Source organism: Drosophila miranda (assembly GCF_003369915.1).
Source record: "Drosophila miranda strain MSH22 chromosome Y unlocalized genomic scaffold, D.miranda_PacBio2.1 Contig_Y1_pilon, whole genome shotgun sequence".
Lineage (NCBI taxonomy): Eukaryota > Metazoa > Arthropoda > Insecta > Diptera > Drosophilidae > Drosophila > Drosophila miranda.
The window spans coordinates 22,992,491-23,007,307 of record NW_022881603.1 but is presented as its reverse complement, the minus strand read 5'-3'; the positions used below and the strand labels follow the sequence as shown (position 1 = coordinate 23,007,307).

The window sequence follows — 14,817 nt, the reverse complement described above, 5'->3', positions numbered from 1 at the left end:
GTTCTGGCTCTTTTTAATTCGATTTCAGAAATACGGAATCTGGCTATTTAAAATATATAGTATTAAGCTACAGATGTTTTCTATTTTCTTTTGGAAATTCAGCCACAAAAACAGATATCTTTTCTTGTAAGAAGTTGGTAGCTTTTGCCAGAGTGTATAGAAAATGAAACTGCACCTTTTTCACTGATCTGGCAGCTCGATTTATTTAGTTTTGAATTTGTAACAGCCTCTTCGTTGAGTTTGAATTTTGTATTGCAGAGTTTAGAAGTTTACAAAGCGCCTTGGGAAAATCCTCTTAATAGGACGACTTGTACTTGAATGTGTCCCGAACCTGGGCTTTCCTCTGCTCCTCCCGTTTGTGGGTGTAATCCTGGAGCAATTTTTGCAGATAGGCGTTGCAAAAGGCCATATCATTCTTATTATTGCCCAAATAAGTATTCCGTACTCTAATTGGAGAGAAATCACGATAGTTCTTCACCGTTGTTTGGCGGTACTTTCCCAGGGGCACGGCCAGGTTCAACGTTCCATCCCGATAAAGGGCACACACGAGCTTCAGCCAGAACATGTCCATGTGCCCTCGTAGCGGAGTTTTAGCGCCAAAGCGCTTTGTAATATTCCAAATGGTATGCATGTTAGCCTAAAAAGAGAAAGTAATATTGACACAAATTTCTACGATGCCCTCTCAATCCTGGCCAACTCAGGTCGTCCCCTGGCTAGATTCCGGGATCGAACCGTATTGGATAACTAGCTATGACAATTAGTAAACGAATGACAGTATTATTTTTCTTTAAAGATTATTTATGTATTTCTTGATTACTTTTTGCTGCAACACCGGTCCACACACTCAATTCGAGATCACACAAAAGAAAGAGGAAGTGGACACTTCAAGTGTGACCAGACTAACTTTACGTAATAATACTTAATATATCGATAGAATTATTTTATAGTATTTAATGTTATTATTTGAATTTCCAACACGCCCCCCTCAAAAATAACATTAATCATCAAAATCATAAAAATAAAAAAAAATGTTTTCATCATTAAATCAAAAAGGTAACATTCAATTGTTATTCTAATGTGGTTGGTGTGCATTCTGGGAAGTGTTATGTGATCTAGCATTTGCTCTAAGGATACGGGGAAAACCCAGAAAAACCCGATCAGATCACTTTAAAATTAGATTAACATAAAATTAAATTACTTTAACAATTCATTGGTTCTTTTGGTTCAAATCATCAAAAAAAAAAAATATAAAAAAAATTGTATTTTATTGGGACTCCTAGTTCATTATATTTAATGGAAAATACCCATCTACTGTCTACAATATTTTTGTTTTCTGGCTTCTTTATAATTGTCCAGGTGTTATTTATTTCATGGGCATTTAACTCTGTATTTATTGCCTCCTCCCAATCAGATTTATCATTCCTAAAATTTATTTCATCAAAAGAATTTGGAACTTCATCAAACATTATATGGGCATTTAATATAAATTTGTTAAAGCTTTTATCATGTTCTTTATAAGACACCTTCGGCTTAGACTTTAACCTCTCACTTTTTCTACTAATTATATTAGTATCCTTATTTTCTTCACGACAATTATCTGGCTGATCAGCTTTTTCACAATCCTTACTCTCATTCGGGATATATAATTCCTTACTATTATTCAGGAAATCAGTTTTTCTTTTCCTACTTTCATTCGGAAAATTCAGCTTTTCGCATTCCTTACTTTCATTCAGGATTTCACATTCCGTACTTTCATTCGGGAAATTAAACTGATCACATTCCTTACTCTCATTCAGGATTCCACATTCCGTACTATTATTCGGGAAATAAAACTGATCACATTCCTTACTCTCATTCAGGATTCCACATTCCGTACTATCATTCTGGAAATTAAGCTGATCAGATTCCTTACTCTCATTCAGGAATTCTTGTTGACTTCTTTCCTTACTCTCTTTCGGGAAATCTGTTTCAAATTTTACTTCTCTAGAATAAAGCATATTAGTCTCGTCTACGACAACATCTCTTGCAACAATAACTTTTCCTTTAATGACATCCCACAATTTGAGTCCATTTTGTTCATACCCTATCAAGATAGCTTTGAATCATTTTTCATCAAATTTACCCTTTTTAATTTTGTTGTGCACATACACGGTTGAACCGAACACTCTTAAAAACTTTAAATTGGGCTTTCTATTGTGCCACAGCTCATATGGGGTCATTTTACAATCACCAAGTGCTTGGCTTGGAATTCTGTTGATTAGATATGTTGCAGTTAGCACAGCTTCACCCCAAAAACTTTTGTCTAATTTTGCACCATTTACCATAGCACGAGCTGTCTCTGTAATGGTTCTTATCATTCGCTCCGAAACACCATTCAACTGAGGTGTATGTGGCACTGTCAAATGATAACTTATTCCTTTATTAACGCAGAACTCACGCATTTCATTCGACAGGTATTCTCTACCGTTGTCAATGTACAAATTGACAATCTTGAAATTAAAATGAGCCTCGCTCTTTGCTACAAAATCTTTAAATACATTGAATACATCTGATTTATATTTTAACAAATAGGTTACACAATAATGTGTAAATTGATCTACGAAGATCACAAAATAATTTTTATCGTCTAGTGTAACTGGTTTAATGGGGCCACATACATCTGAATGTATTACAAACAAGGGTCGTTTTATATAACTTTTATATTTAGATTGCTTAAATGGCAACCTAGCCTGTTTCTCATTTAAACATGACTCACAAACTTCATCTGATATTTTTAAATTAACAAGAAGATTAATAAATAATAAATTATTATTCTTTATTTCAAGCAATTTTGCATTGCTTATATGCCCCAACCTCTCATGCCATAATCGATAATTATTTTTGTTCCTAGCATCTACACTGTATGCTTGGAATTTGACTACAGGTATATCCAACATACCTGTATATTTAACAACAATTACTCCATTTTTTGATATGGAGACACCACCACAGTCAAACTTAATTGACATCCCTGCCTGTTGCAGACGCTTGACAGACATGAGGTTTCCTGCTGCCTCCTTGCAGTAGAGCACATCCTCCAGTGTGATATTGTGTCCATTGTGCAGCCAGTCAATGTAATTGTTGGCCTCCCGCGGCCTTTTCGCTTAAGAGCCAACGACGATGTTCATTCAATTTATTTGTAATTTTGTAACAATTTAACAGTTGAACGAGGGGGAACGTTGTGAGTTGCTGAGGACACCGCAACTCTACAGTTATACCCGATACTAAGTCAGTATGGCTCTCCTCCGGCAAACGCCGCTAATATTAAACGACACGACAAAGAGTGCGTGCGAGAGAGACAGAAAATCAGTCTGAGCGTGACGTCGGGCGCTGCATAGCCACTGCAAATTGATTTGTTCCTATTGGCTATAAAAATGATCTGATCTAATCCAGATTCAGCAATCTGATAGATATGGTCATTATCTATGATTCTGCGTTTTTAGTTTTCTCGTAGCCTCAATATTGTGGATGCAACAGATTTTCGTCCGTTGTGTGGGCGGAAGGGGGTGGGGAGAAATTTTGAGATACACGTTTTATAGTAAGATCTAACAGGAGTGCGGATACCAAATTTGGATACTCTAGCCTTAATAGTCTCTGAGATTTTTGAATATCCGCAGATTTTCGTCCTTTGCGGGGGCGGAAGGGGGTGTGGCGAAATTTTGAAACAAACTCGTCTCGGTCCGATATATAAGGAGTGTGGATACCAAATTTGGTTGCTCTAGCTTTTGTAGTCTCTGAGATCTAGGCGCTAATGTTTTACTCTAAGCAAAGCCGCCTATGCTACGTGTGTGTTAGAGAGAGACAGGGCGAGAAAAAATGAAATTGTTTTCTTGATGCTGGCTATAATAATAATACGATCCAATTCAGATTCCGCAGTCTTAAAGATATGGTCATTCTCTACAATTCTACGTTTTTGGTTTTCTCATATCTTTAAAATTGTGGATGCCACATATTTTCGTCCTTTGTGGGGGCGGAAGTGGGCGGGGCGAAGTTTTGAAATATTTTTGTAGCAGTGACATATCACAGAAGTCTGGATCCAAAACATCGTTACTCTAGCTCTTATAGTCTTTGAGCACTAGGCGCTGAAGGGGACGGACAGACGGACGGACGGACAGACGGACAGACAGACATGGCTCAATCGACTCGGCTATTGATGCTGATCAAGAATATATATACTTTATGGGGTCGATTCCTTCTGGACGTTACACACATCCACTTTTACCACAAATCTAATATACCCCAATACTCATTATGAGGATCGGGTATAAAAAATGAGTCTGGCACTCCCCAAATGCCAACAGGGAGCAATCCCAAACAGGGGAAGGCAGCGGCCCAAAGGCCTGGCCCGACCCGCAAATCAGCAGGGAAAACCTGCGCGGCGGAAGAGGCTAGGGAGAGCCCAAAGGGGTCCCATCCCGGTGTCGGGGTGGGTGGTGAATTGGCTCCCAAAACCGATACCTTGGCAGAGTGGCTATGCAATCCTGCGGCTGCTCTGCCTGCTGGTAAAGTGGCGGGTGATGAGTCACCATCTACTAGTGTCCAAGCCAAATCTTTTACATATGCCGATAGAAGGAGTGCTGGCAATATACTCCGTCGGCAGAACGCAAGCCAGATGTCCAGCCCGACGGACAAATGGATAAAGAAGGTTGAGTGGGCCTCGAAGGTGCTGCCGAACTTTGGCAAGGAAGCACCGAAGAAGGAAGCCCCTCAGCCAAAAAGGCAGCGCTCACAAGAGACTCCGGGGCCGACACCGAAGCGCTCCAGAGTGCTGCCTAACACATCATTCGCGCAGATTGCCAGAGATTTCCATGAGGGAAACGATCCTCCCAACGACCTGGTTCGCAAACTAGCCAGCGACAGCGAGAGGTCGGACATAGACCTATTAATAGGTTGCGATGCCAACGCTCACCACACTCAATGGGGGAGCTCGAACACAAATGTAAGGGGTGAGTCACTTTTCAGCTTCATCCTTAACTCAAATCTATTTATTTATAATCGGGGCAACGACCCCACTTTTATAATTAAAAATCGACAGGAGGTTATTGACATCACCCTAGTGTCTTCCAACCTGTTAGACATAGTCAAGAGTTGGCAAGTCCTTGATGACCACTCTTTCTCTGACCACAGATACATCGAGACCACACTATCCCTCGAGTGTCCGAAACCTAAGGACTATATTAATCCCAGGAAAGCCAACTGGGAAAAATATAGCTCAGCCCTGGAGGACTTACTACCCTCCAAAGCACCATCATGCCCTGACACAAAAGACGACCTAGATCGCCTCGTGAACAGGTTCACAGAGGCATGCAACAAAGCCTTCGCGGCAGCGTGCCCCTCTAGCAAACCTAGGGGGAAAACGAAACCTCCCTGGTGGTCAAAACAAATAGACATCCTACGTAAAAGCTGCAGGACCCTCTTCAACAGGGCCAAAAGCGCGAACGAGGAGAGCCACTGGGCAGACTACAAAATCAGTCTGTCACTATATAAAAAGGAAACAAGGAAAGCAAAAAGGGCCTCTTGGCAAAAATTTTGCTCGGAAATTGAGGAAACGTCAGAGGCCCCAAGGCTTCGCAAGATTCTCTCAAAAACTAACCCCTCGGTAGGGTATCTTAAAAGGAATGGCGGCACGTGGACTAACTCCAGTGAGGAGTCCCTGCACATTCTACTAGACACACATTTTCCAGGGTGCACAACCATCGAGACGGCACATCTTCCAGGATAGGGACCGGTAACCTTGATGGATCACATCCTCACAAAACGTAACATAAGCTGGGCAATAAACAGCTTCAACCCGTTCAAATCGCCAGGCCCAGACCAGGTAATCCCGGCTCAACTTCAGAGGGCCGGGGATACGGCCATCAACTGGCTACAAGGTATCTTCAGGAAGATACTGGCTGTGGGTACAATCCCGCGAACATGGCTTAAGGCAAAGATAGTCTTCATTCCCAAAGCTGGGAAAGCCTCGCACTCAGCTGCAAAAGACTTTAGACCAATCAGCCTATCGTCCTTCCTCCTCAAAACCTTTGAGAGACTCGTCGGGCTGCAACTGAGGACAACTATACACCCTCAGTTGCTGTCAGGCGCACAGCATGCCTACCGGAAAGGAAAATCCACGGAAACGGCTCTTCATGAAGTGATCTCAGCGGTAAAGAAATCTCTGCATCACAAAGAGTACTCACTCATAGCCTTTCTCGATATTGAGGGAGCTTTCAACAACGTTGTACCGGGCGCCATTACAGAAGCCCTGACTGACCTGATGGTGGACCGTCACTTGGTGATGCTCATTGATCAATTGCTCACATGCAGGACGGTGACATCATCGATGGGATCGTCCGCCCAGTCAAGGTATGTCAACAGAGGCACCCCGCAAGGTGGTGTCCTGTCTCCTCTTCTGTGGAACATAGCAGTCAACAAGATTCTATGTGACCTAGAAGGGGGGGGCTGCAAAGTCGTGGCCTATGCGGACGACGTTGCGATTATCTTCTCGGGGAAATACCCCCAAACACTGTGCGACTTAATGTCCACAAAGCTAGCGCAACTGTCGGATTGGACAGAATCGCGCGGTCTGGGAGTAAATCCCTCAAAAACGGAACTCGTACTATTCACAAATAAATACAAGGTCCCGCCCCTCAACCCTCCAATACTGGATTTGCGCAGGCTCTCCTTTAGCGACAGTGCCAGTTACTTAGGGTTGGTAATTGACAAGAAGCTTAGCTGGAACCTGAATGTCAAAGACAGAGTGAAGAAGGCAATGACTGCACTCTACACATGTAAAAAAGCTATTGGGCTAAGATGGGGTATGATCCCAAGCATAGTCCAATGGATATATCAAGCTATAGTTAGACCAATACTACTCTACGGAGTTACGGTGTGGTGGCCGGCCCTATCAAAAAGGGCGATCACCAAGCAACTGGGCAAAGTCCAGCGGACTGCCGCCCTATGCATCAGCGGAGCTCTTCGCACCACCCCAAATGATGCGCTAAATGCCATCCTATGCCTACAGGCAGAAGCAGCAGCAATACGTCTAAGAGACTCAGATCAATGGGGGACACAGTGCTTAGGTCACTCAGCCATATTAAATAATAGCAGTACCGTCCCCTCAAAAACAGACTACCAAGTTCAAAGAGAGTACACAGACACACAGATGGGGCCATAAACATCTTCACAGATGGATCAAAGCTGGACGACAGAGTCGGAGGGGGAATCTACTCTGAACAGCTAAGCATAAGGCATTCCTTCAGACTGCCAGATCATTGCAGTGTCTTTCAAGCGGAAGTCATAGTAATCAGGGAGGCTCTAGACTGCCTACAAGCGGCTGCCGTCACGGCAACCAAGCTAAACATTTATAGCGACAGCCAGGCTGCGATCAAATCGCTAAGCGCGATTTCCTCGAACTCGGCCACCGTGGCAGACTGCCGCAAATCTCTGCACGAGATGGCTCAGCAATTTGCTATTAGCCTGATTTGGGTCGAGGGCAACTGTATAGCGGACGAGCTGGCCAGATCTGGCACTACAATCCCCCTTCTCCAAGACAAGGAGGATATCTGTATGCCAATGGCCACCTGTAAGCTCATTATAAGGGAGCAATACAAGCGACTAAAAAACGATATGTGGCAAACAGTGCCACGATGTCGCACAACTCGGCAAACATGGCCGACCATGGACATGAAGCGCACCTCCGAGCTCCTCAAGTTAAGCAGGAAAAGGTACAGCGTAGTCACACGTTCCCTCACGGGACACTGGCTAATAGGCACCCACGCTAACAGGCTGGGGCCCCACATAACGATTTTTGTCGCAGCTGTAGAGACGAGGAAGAGGAGGAGACAGTGGAACATCTGTTCTGCTCCTGCCCAGCTCTCAGCAGAAGAAGGCTACAGCACCTGGGCTCAGCCTTTCTACACGACATCTCAGAGATGTCAAAACTATGTCCCAGGAGGATAGCGAACTTTGTGAGAGCATCTGGATGGGATAATTGCTGACAGGAAGTCTCACAACGCAGGAAGGAAATGATCCTATGCGGTATCACAACGGGCCGAAACCGGCCTAAGTGTGACGGGTTCCGAGCGAGCCCGGCAGCCGCCTCAACCTAACCTAACCTAACCTATTAATTTAATTTATTTAAATTGGCGTGGACTGGGCCCATAACCTATTGGATAACTAGCTATGACAATTAGTAAACGATTAGTACCAAGTTATATTTTTCTATACAGATTATTTATGTATTTCTTGATTACTTTTTGCTGCAACACCGGTCCACACACTCAATTCGAGATCACACAAAAGAAAGAGGAAGTGGACACTTCAAGTGTGACCAGACTAACTTTACATAATAATACTTAATATATCGATAGAATTATTTAATAGTATTTAATGTTATTATTTGAATTTCCAACAAACCGCGTTGGAGAAGTTCGCCTCAAAGGCGGCCTCTCGGCCACGGCTGGGACGAGATATTGGGGGAGTGGGAGTGGGCGGACGGCGGCCACTGGACATGGCGCTCTTCACCTGCTTGGGCTGGAGCTGGAGACGCGTGACGCGATCCACAGACATGCTCTTGGGCCGTCTGGATAGGTAGTCGTGTATGTGGCTGTTGGAGCCATTTCCGATGTTCAGGTTGACCAGGTACTCCTGGAGTTCCGCCTTGAGCTGGCTATTGGACGCCTCCAACCTCTTTTTCTGCTGCTTGAGGCAGGCCACGTCCACGGACACATTGTTGACGCGAAGCCAGAAGGTGTCCATTTGCGGCACCACTCCTATCTCATCCTAGGGGAAGGCATATACGGATTAAGGGGCATTCCAAAGATTTATATTCGTACCTTGAGCAAGTCAGTAGATGCGTCGGATCGGTCCTCAACTTCACGAATCTCAATGATCTCCCGCGACAGCTCGGGAAGGAGGAACATATTTTCGCGCTGGGTTTCCATTTTCGCACAGACCGCCGACAGCTGACCCAGGGTCCCCCCCTTCCCGACGATTCCCTGCAGGGTCTCCAGCGCATTGTAGCTCTCCACGGACATCAGCTTGAAGGTCTGGTGATCCCTGGCCACCTCCTGCTCCACACAGGTCCGCAGTTCTCTGAGGGAACCGACCGGGTTAGCTGCTGCTTGATGGCCTGCCGCTGCTCCAGCTGGGCCTGTTGCTTAGTGTAGAGCTCCTCCGAGACGAGCCGAAGGTTGGCCAACTGATCGATCAGGTGCTCAATGTCGTAGGTTTGTTGGCTGATCTGCAGGGCGGCCTCCTCGTCCCGCTGCTTCAGATCCACATATTCGGAGTAAAAGCCCTCGATGTGCTGGCAGTAGCCGGCGAGAACCGACTGGTAGTCCTGCCAGAGCTTCTCCAGCTTGGCCTCGCCACGGCTGGTGATCTGCTCCAGCTGCAGTTGCATCTGAAATCGGGCACGTAAACCGAGTCATAATTGATGGATGGCTGCCTCCATTGTGTGTCAGTCAGGGCATCAATTAGGGTGTCATTCCACAGTGCTATATATAAATATAAGGCTGGGCTGCTGTTCGTGCATTCAGTTTCCAAAATGATCTGGCTGATCTTATTCTGCCTCTGCTGCTGCTCTGTGGAGGGCCTCAAGTGCCGCGCCCAGGAGGGCTACGGCGAGGCGGAGTTAAAAAGGGTTGTCCGCAGCTGCATGCACCGCAGTGGCAACGACAACGGCAACGGCAACAACAACGGAAATGCACCGGACGACAACGAGGGCAACCGAGGTTATGGGAGGAAGGTCAATCGATACGACTATGGCCAGGAACAGGACGGTAGAACTAACAATGGCTACAGGTGGCAACGCAGACTGAAGCAGACGGAGAACAGAAACAGCTCGGAGAGCGAGGGAGGTCAGTGTGTGGCCCAGTGTTTCTTCGAGGAGATGAATATTGTAGGGTAGGTGACAGGATACTGCATTTCAGCCCATTCATCCTGTCTGACTCCTCCACAGGCGGACGGGAATGGCCTGCCCGATCGGCGCAAAGTCAGCTATATACTGACCAAGGATCTCCGCGATCGGGAGCTGCGCAACTTCTTCATGGATACGGTGCAGCAGTGCTTCCGCTACCTGGAGAACAGTCGCAACAGGAACAATAAGTGCTCGCAGTCCAGGGATCTGATCAAGTGCATGTCGGAGTACGCAAAGGCCCAGTGCGACGACTGGGAAGAGTACGGCAGCCTGCTGTTTAATTAGAATGACACTTACGCCGCTCTTAAGGTCCTCACACCGATCCAGGAATCGTTCGTGGCTGTCCTTGATCTCCCGATCGGTGGTCTCCTCCACCTGATAGAATACGCACTCCAATTCCAGCTGCTTCTGGGCGTGCATTTCCCGGAAGCCAGCCGAATCCTGTTCCCATTCACCCAGAACCGCCTGCTTATCCTCCTCGAAGATATTCCGAAAGAACTCCAGCCTACTCCGGTGGATACCTAGATTAGATGGTTTAATAATCAGGGGTAAGGGTCTTGGGAAATACACACGAATCTCACCAATGATACCGCTTATATTCTCCATGTGGGACTGCTGCAGATTCGCGTACATATCCTCCGTAGAGCCGATGTGCGCTATGAGGCGCTGTATTACATTGTCCTTGCGCTTCAGAGCCTCCTTGAAGACGGCCTCCACGTCGACGATTTCCCTTTGCAGCTCCTGAATCTTTACCTGCCTTAGAATGCTGCGCCACTCCTGATTGAGTGGATTGAGTGATTGATCCCTTTCTACGGAAAGGGAACATGACTAGAATTATTAGAGTCCTTCTGGTTCTAGCCATCACCTGAGTCCAGTACAGTACCTTCATGTACATCGCAATGAGCTGCATTTTCCGGCGCCTCGTCTCCTCTTCCGCGTCGGATCGCATTTGGAGATAGCGGGCCCGGTCCTCCTCGGACATCTTGGCCAGCTTATTGCCTTTTCCTTTACCCTTTTTGCCCATCGCAAATCGTTTTTCTTTTTAAATGATTGCCCAAATCAGCCTTATCAAATTTCAAAGGCCATTTCAATAAGGCGAGCGACAGCCTCGCCTAGGAAAATTAATAATAAATTGCGTGACGGCGTCGCTATGACAGTGCCTCGTCGACTGTCGTCAGGTCTGTTGCCATAATAATGGGCCCGAAATCAAATTAATATAGGAGCATTGTGGGGGCCATTAGGTCTGTCCATCAATGGGGAACGGTGGGCCGGTTTAAAGTGCGGTCGGGCCAGCGAGGGGTTTCACAGTTTTCAAAAATGGTGAGGGCAACCTTTGGGATCTGCTTGGCTGTGGCCCAGCTCCTGGTGGGTAGCTAAAATCAGAATAGAGCTACTGATTGATTTTTCACTAATGTAGGGGAGACTCTCGGCAATTCGCGTTTATTGCCGGCATGTGGAGCGCATTCATGAGGACCACATCCACTACTGCTGCAAGCATCCCGACGGGCATGACGAGGTCACCGAGATGTGCGCCAAGCAGACAAGTTTTCGACTACCTTCCACCGAGGAAGAGGCCATGGAGGATGTAACCGTGGATCAGGCCATTGTGGGCACCTGTTGGGGCAAGTGCGTCTTCGATCACTACAAGCTGCTGGACAGCAATGACACCCTGGACATGATTGCCGTCCACACCCACTTCAAGAAGTACCACAAAACGGATCCCGAGTACGAGACGGAAATGCTGAACGCATTCCAGAAATGCCACTCCAATAGTGAGTTCAATTTCGCGAGGAAGAAGCTCTTAATCCAACATGGATCCCACATCCTTTCCAGCTGAGGATGCCGCATCGCAGTTTCTGTCTCTGCCCATTGGCCTTCGGCACGGGGAAATTTTGCAAGCCCGCCTCCAGTGTGATCCTCTCTTGCGTGATATACAATTTCTTCCACAACTGCCCCCAGAGCCGCTGGTCGAATTCCACCGAATGCGAGGAGACGCGGGACTTTGCCAAGAAGTGCAAAGATGTCCTAACCACCTAACCAGTAACCACCATGTGAGGAGGGGACTTTTAAGGAAAGTCTTCGAAAACACTTTAAAAAACATGCTTTTATGGGTACAGAAATAATCATTAAAGGATCATTGAAATATATAGATTGAAAGTTAAACATTAAAAGAGGAGGCATTCGATATCCGGAACGTTTTTCCTATAACCTTATTTCCTTGATTTTAACAAAATAATTTTTTCAAATGTAGTACAATACAAAATACTGTTATAAAGCTAATCATATCAATATCTGTTCAATAAAAGCGGAGCTATGAAATAATCGATGTTTAGAGAATGGTCCTTGAAGTTTAACTTTTTGAGGAATATTTGGGATAGAGATCATCTTCTACTGATTCTTAAGAAAAACACCCACAAATGTATTTAAAATTGAACGAGGGGGAACGTTGTGAGTTGCTGCGGACACCGCAACTCTACGGTTATACCCGATACTAAGTCAGTATGGCTCTCCTCCGGCAGACGCCGCTAATATTAAACGACACGACAAAGAGTGCGTGCGAGAGAGACAGAAAATCAGTCTGAGCGTGACGTCGGGCGCTGCGTAGCCACTGCAAATTGATTTGTTCCTATTGGCTATAAAAATGATCTGATCTGATCCAGATTCAGCAATCTGATAGATATGGTCATTATCTATGATTCTGCGTTTTTAGTTTTATCGAATGTGCAATATTGTGGATGCAACAGATTTTCGTTCTTTGTGTGGGCGGAAGGGGGTGGGGCGAAATTTTGAGATACACGTTTTATAGCAAGATCTAACAGGAGTGCGGATACCAAATTTGGTTACTCTAGCCTTAATAGTCTCTGAGATTTTTGAATATCCCCAGATTTTCGTCCTTTGCGGGGGCGGAAGGGGGTGTGGCGAAATTTTGAAACAAACTCGTCTCGGTCCGATATATTAGGAGTGTGGATACCAAATTTGGTTGCTCTAGCTTTTGTAGTCTCTGAGATCTAGGCGCTAATGTTTTACTCTAAGCAAAGCCGCCTATGCTACGTGTGTGTTAGAGAGAGACAGGGCGAGAAAAAATGAAATTGTTTTCTTGATGCTGGCTATAATAATAATACGATCCAATTCAGATTCCGCAGTCTTAAAGATATGGTCGTTCTCTACAATTCTACGTTTTTGGTTTTCTCATATCTTTAAAATTGTGGATGCCACAGATTTTCGTTCTTTGTGGGGGCGGAAGTGGGCGGGGCGAAATTTTGAAATATTTTTGTAGCAGTGACATATCACAGAAGTCTGGATCCAAAACATCGTTGCTCTAGCTCTTATAGCCTTTGAGCACTAGGCGCTGAAGGGGACGGACAGACGGACGGACGGACAGACGGACAGACGGACAGACAGACAGACAGACAGGGCCCAATCGACTCGGCTATTGATGCTGATCAAGAATATATATACTTTATGGGTTCCGCCCCCACAAAGGACGAAAATCTGGGGCATCCACAAATCTCAGAGACTATTAAGGTTTGAGTAACCAAATTTGTTATCCGCACTTCTGTTAGATCTCACTATAAAAAGTATATCTCAGAATTTCGCCCCACCCCCTTCCGCCCCCACAAAGGACGAAAATCTGTTGCATCCACAATATTGCACATTCGAGAAAACTAAAAACGCAGAATCATAGATAATGACCATATCTATCAGATTGCTGAATCTGGATCAGATCAGATCATTTTTATAGCCAATAGGAACAAATCAATTTGCAGTGGCTACGCAGCGACCGACGTCGCGCTCAGACTGATTTTCTGTCTCTCTCGCACGCACTCTTTGTCGTGTCGTTTAATATTAGCAGCGTCTGCCGGAGGAGAGCCATACTGACTTAGTATCGGGTATAACCGTAGAGTTGCGGTGTCCGCAGCAACTCACAACGTTCCCCCTCGTTTTATATTCTTTACTACATATTCTTTTAAAGAGTGGCCAAAGAATCATGACATTTCTTGCTGAACGCTAGAGTATCCTCACACTCCTTGGTCTTGGACCAACGATCGGCTGGGCAGTTGTGGAAGAACTGTCTGATACCGCAGGCCAATACCACACTCGACTTGGGCTCACAGAATTGATGGGACATCTGGCGGAAGATGGGCTTCGACAGGAACTTGGAGGTGTTTTCCTCACCTTGGATAACAGGGATGTGTCAAGATGATCAATTAAACATATGGTATATGGCACTTACTCTTGCCATGACAGTGGTCAAAGGCACTGATCATTTCCTTGGCGTACTCCGAATCATCGGCAAACTTGGAGCTGAAATAATTGCGCACCGCCTCCATGTCCAACTCTTCACCTTTCATGAAGTTCAGACTGCCAAAGACACACTTGCCAAAGCAGGTGCCTCGAATGGCCCGATCCGCTGTGATGTCCACCATCGCCTCCTCGGTCTGGCTGGGCAGCTGGAATCCCGTCTCCTTGGCTCACTTCTCGATTATGTCATTGTGTCCGTCGGGATGATTGCAACAGTAGTGAATGTGCTCCTCGTTGATGGCCTCGGGATTTTCGCAGTCAATGCTAATGCCACTGGCGAACTGAAAAGCAAACTTAAGGACTCACAAATTAGGATATACGATTATCCGCTTACCCAGATCAGGCAGGTGAAAGTCAGTAGAACTATAGGCTTCATTGTTCTGCTTATACTGAAGTTATCTGCAGGTTCTAAATGCTTTTATAGAGGGTTTATAAATCGTCAGGAAATGGCGGTCCATTAAAATGTCTGTGAATGCGTTTCTACTCATTGTACTTGGACAGATTTAAAGTCTCATTTGTTACATTTAATTAAGCAATCCAATTACGTGGCCAATTTAATATTGGAGGTAATTAGA

The 14,817-nt window shown here is 45.5% G+C and overlaps 4 protein-coding genes and 2 pseudogenes across 5 annotated transcripts; 2 read left to right on the top strand and 4 right to left on the bottom strand.

Annotated features, from left to right (window-relative positions):
- Positions 1-176: 176 nt before the first annotated feature.
- On the bottom strand, positions 177-901 carry LOC117191107. 2 transcript variants are annotated; one of them, XM_033396071.1, is made up of 2 exons: positions 818-901; positions 177-637 (listed from the first exon to the last, which is right to left on the bottom strand). In XM_033396071.1, the coding sequence occupies exon 2, from the start codon at positions 629-631 to the stop codon at positions 296-298; it is 336 nt and encodes a 111-aa protein (XP_033251962.1). In that variant the 5' UTR covers positions 632-637; positions 818-901; the 3' UTR covers positions 177-295. The 2 variants fall into 2 exon arrangements, with proteins under 2 accessions (XP_033251962.1, XP_033251961.1); XM_033396070.1 differs by having other exon boundaries at positions 177-748; positions 818-892.
- Positions 902-8,415: 7,514 nt separating this feature from the next.
- LOC117191534 (dynein regulatory complex subunit 2-like) lies at positions 8,416-9,056 on the bottom strand. Its single transcript, XM_033396372.1, has 2 exons — positions 8,856-9,056; positions 8,416-8,802 (listed from the first exon to the last, which is right to left on the bottom strand). Exons 1-2 carry the CDS (start codon positions 9,054-9,056, stop codon positions 8,416-8,418), a joined length of 588 nt encoding a protein of 195 aa, XP_033252263.1.
- Positions 9,057-9,568: 512 nt separating this feature from the next.
- LOC117191533 (odorant-binding protein 59a-like) lies at positions 9,569-10,527 on the top strand. Its single transcript, XM_033396371.1, has 2 exons — positions 9,569-9,922; positions 9,983-10,527. The coding sequence occupies exons 1-2, from the start codon at positions 9,569-9,571 to the stop codon at positions 10,223-10,225; spliced, it is 597 nt and encodes a 198-aa protein (XP_033252262.1). The 3' UTR covers positions 10,226-10,527.
- On the bottom strand, positions 10,234-10,964 carry LOC117191532 (dynein regulatory complex subunit 2-like). The gene is made up of 4 exons (XM_033396370.1): positions 10,824-10,964; positions 10,522-10,768; positions 10,332-10,461; positions 10,234-10,243 (listed from the first exon to the last, which is right to left on the bottom strand). Exons 1-4 carry the CDS (start codon positions 10,962-10,964, stop codon positions 10,234-10,236), a joined length of 528 nt encoding a protein of 175 aa, XP_033252261.1.
- Positions 10,965-11,257: 293 nt separating this feature from the next.
- Positions 11,258-11,977, top strand: LOC117191531 (annotated as a pseudogene).
- A 1,919-nt stretch (positions 11,978-13,896) lies between these two features.
- LOC117191530 lies at positions 13,897-14,541 on the bottom strand (annotated as a pseudogene).
- Between the last annotated feature and the right edge of the window lie 276 nt (positions 14,542-14,817).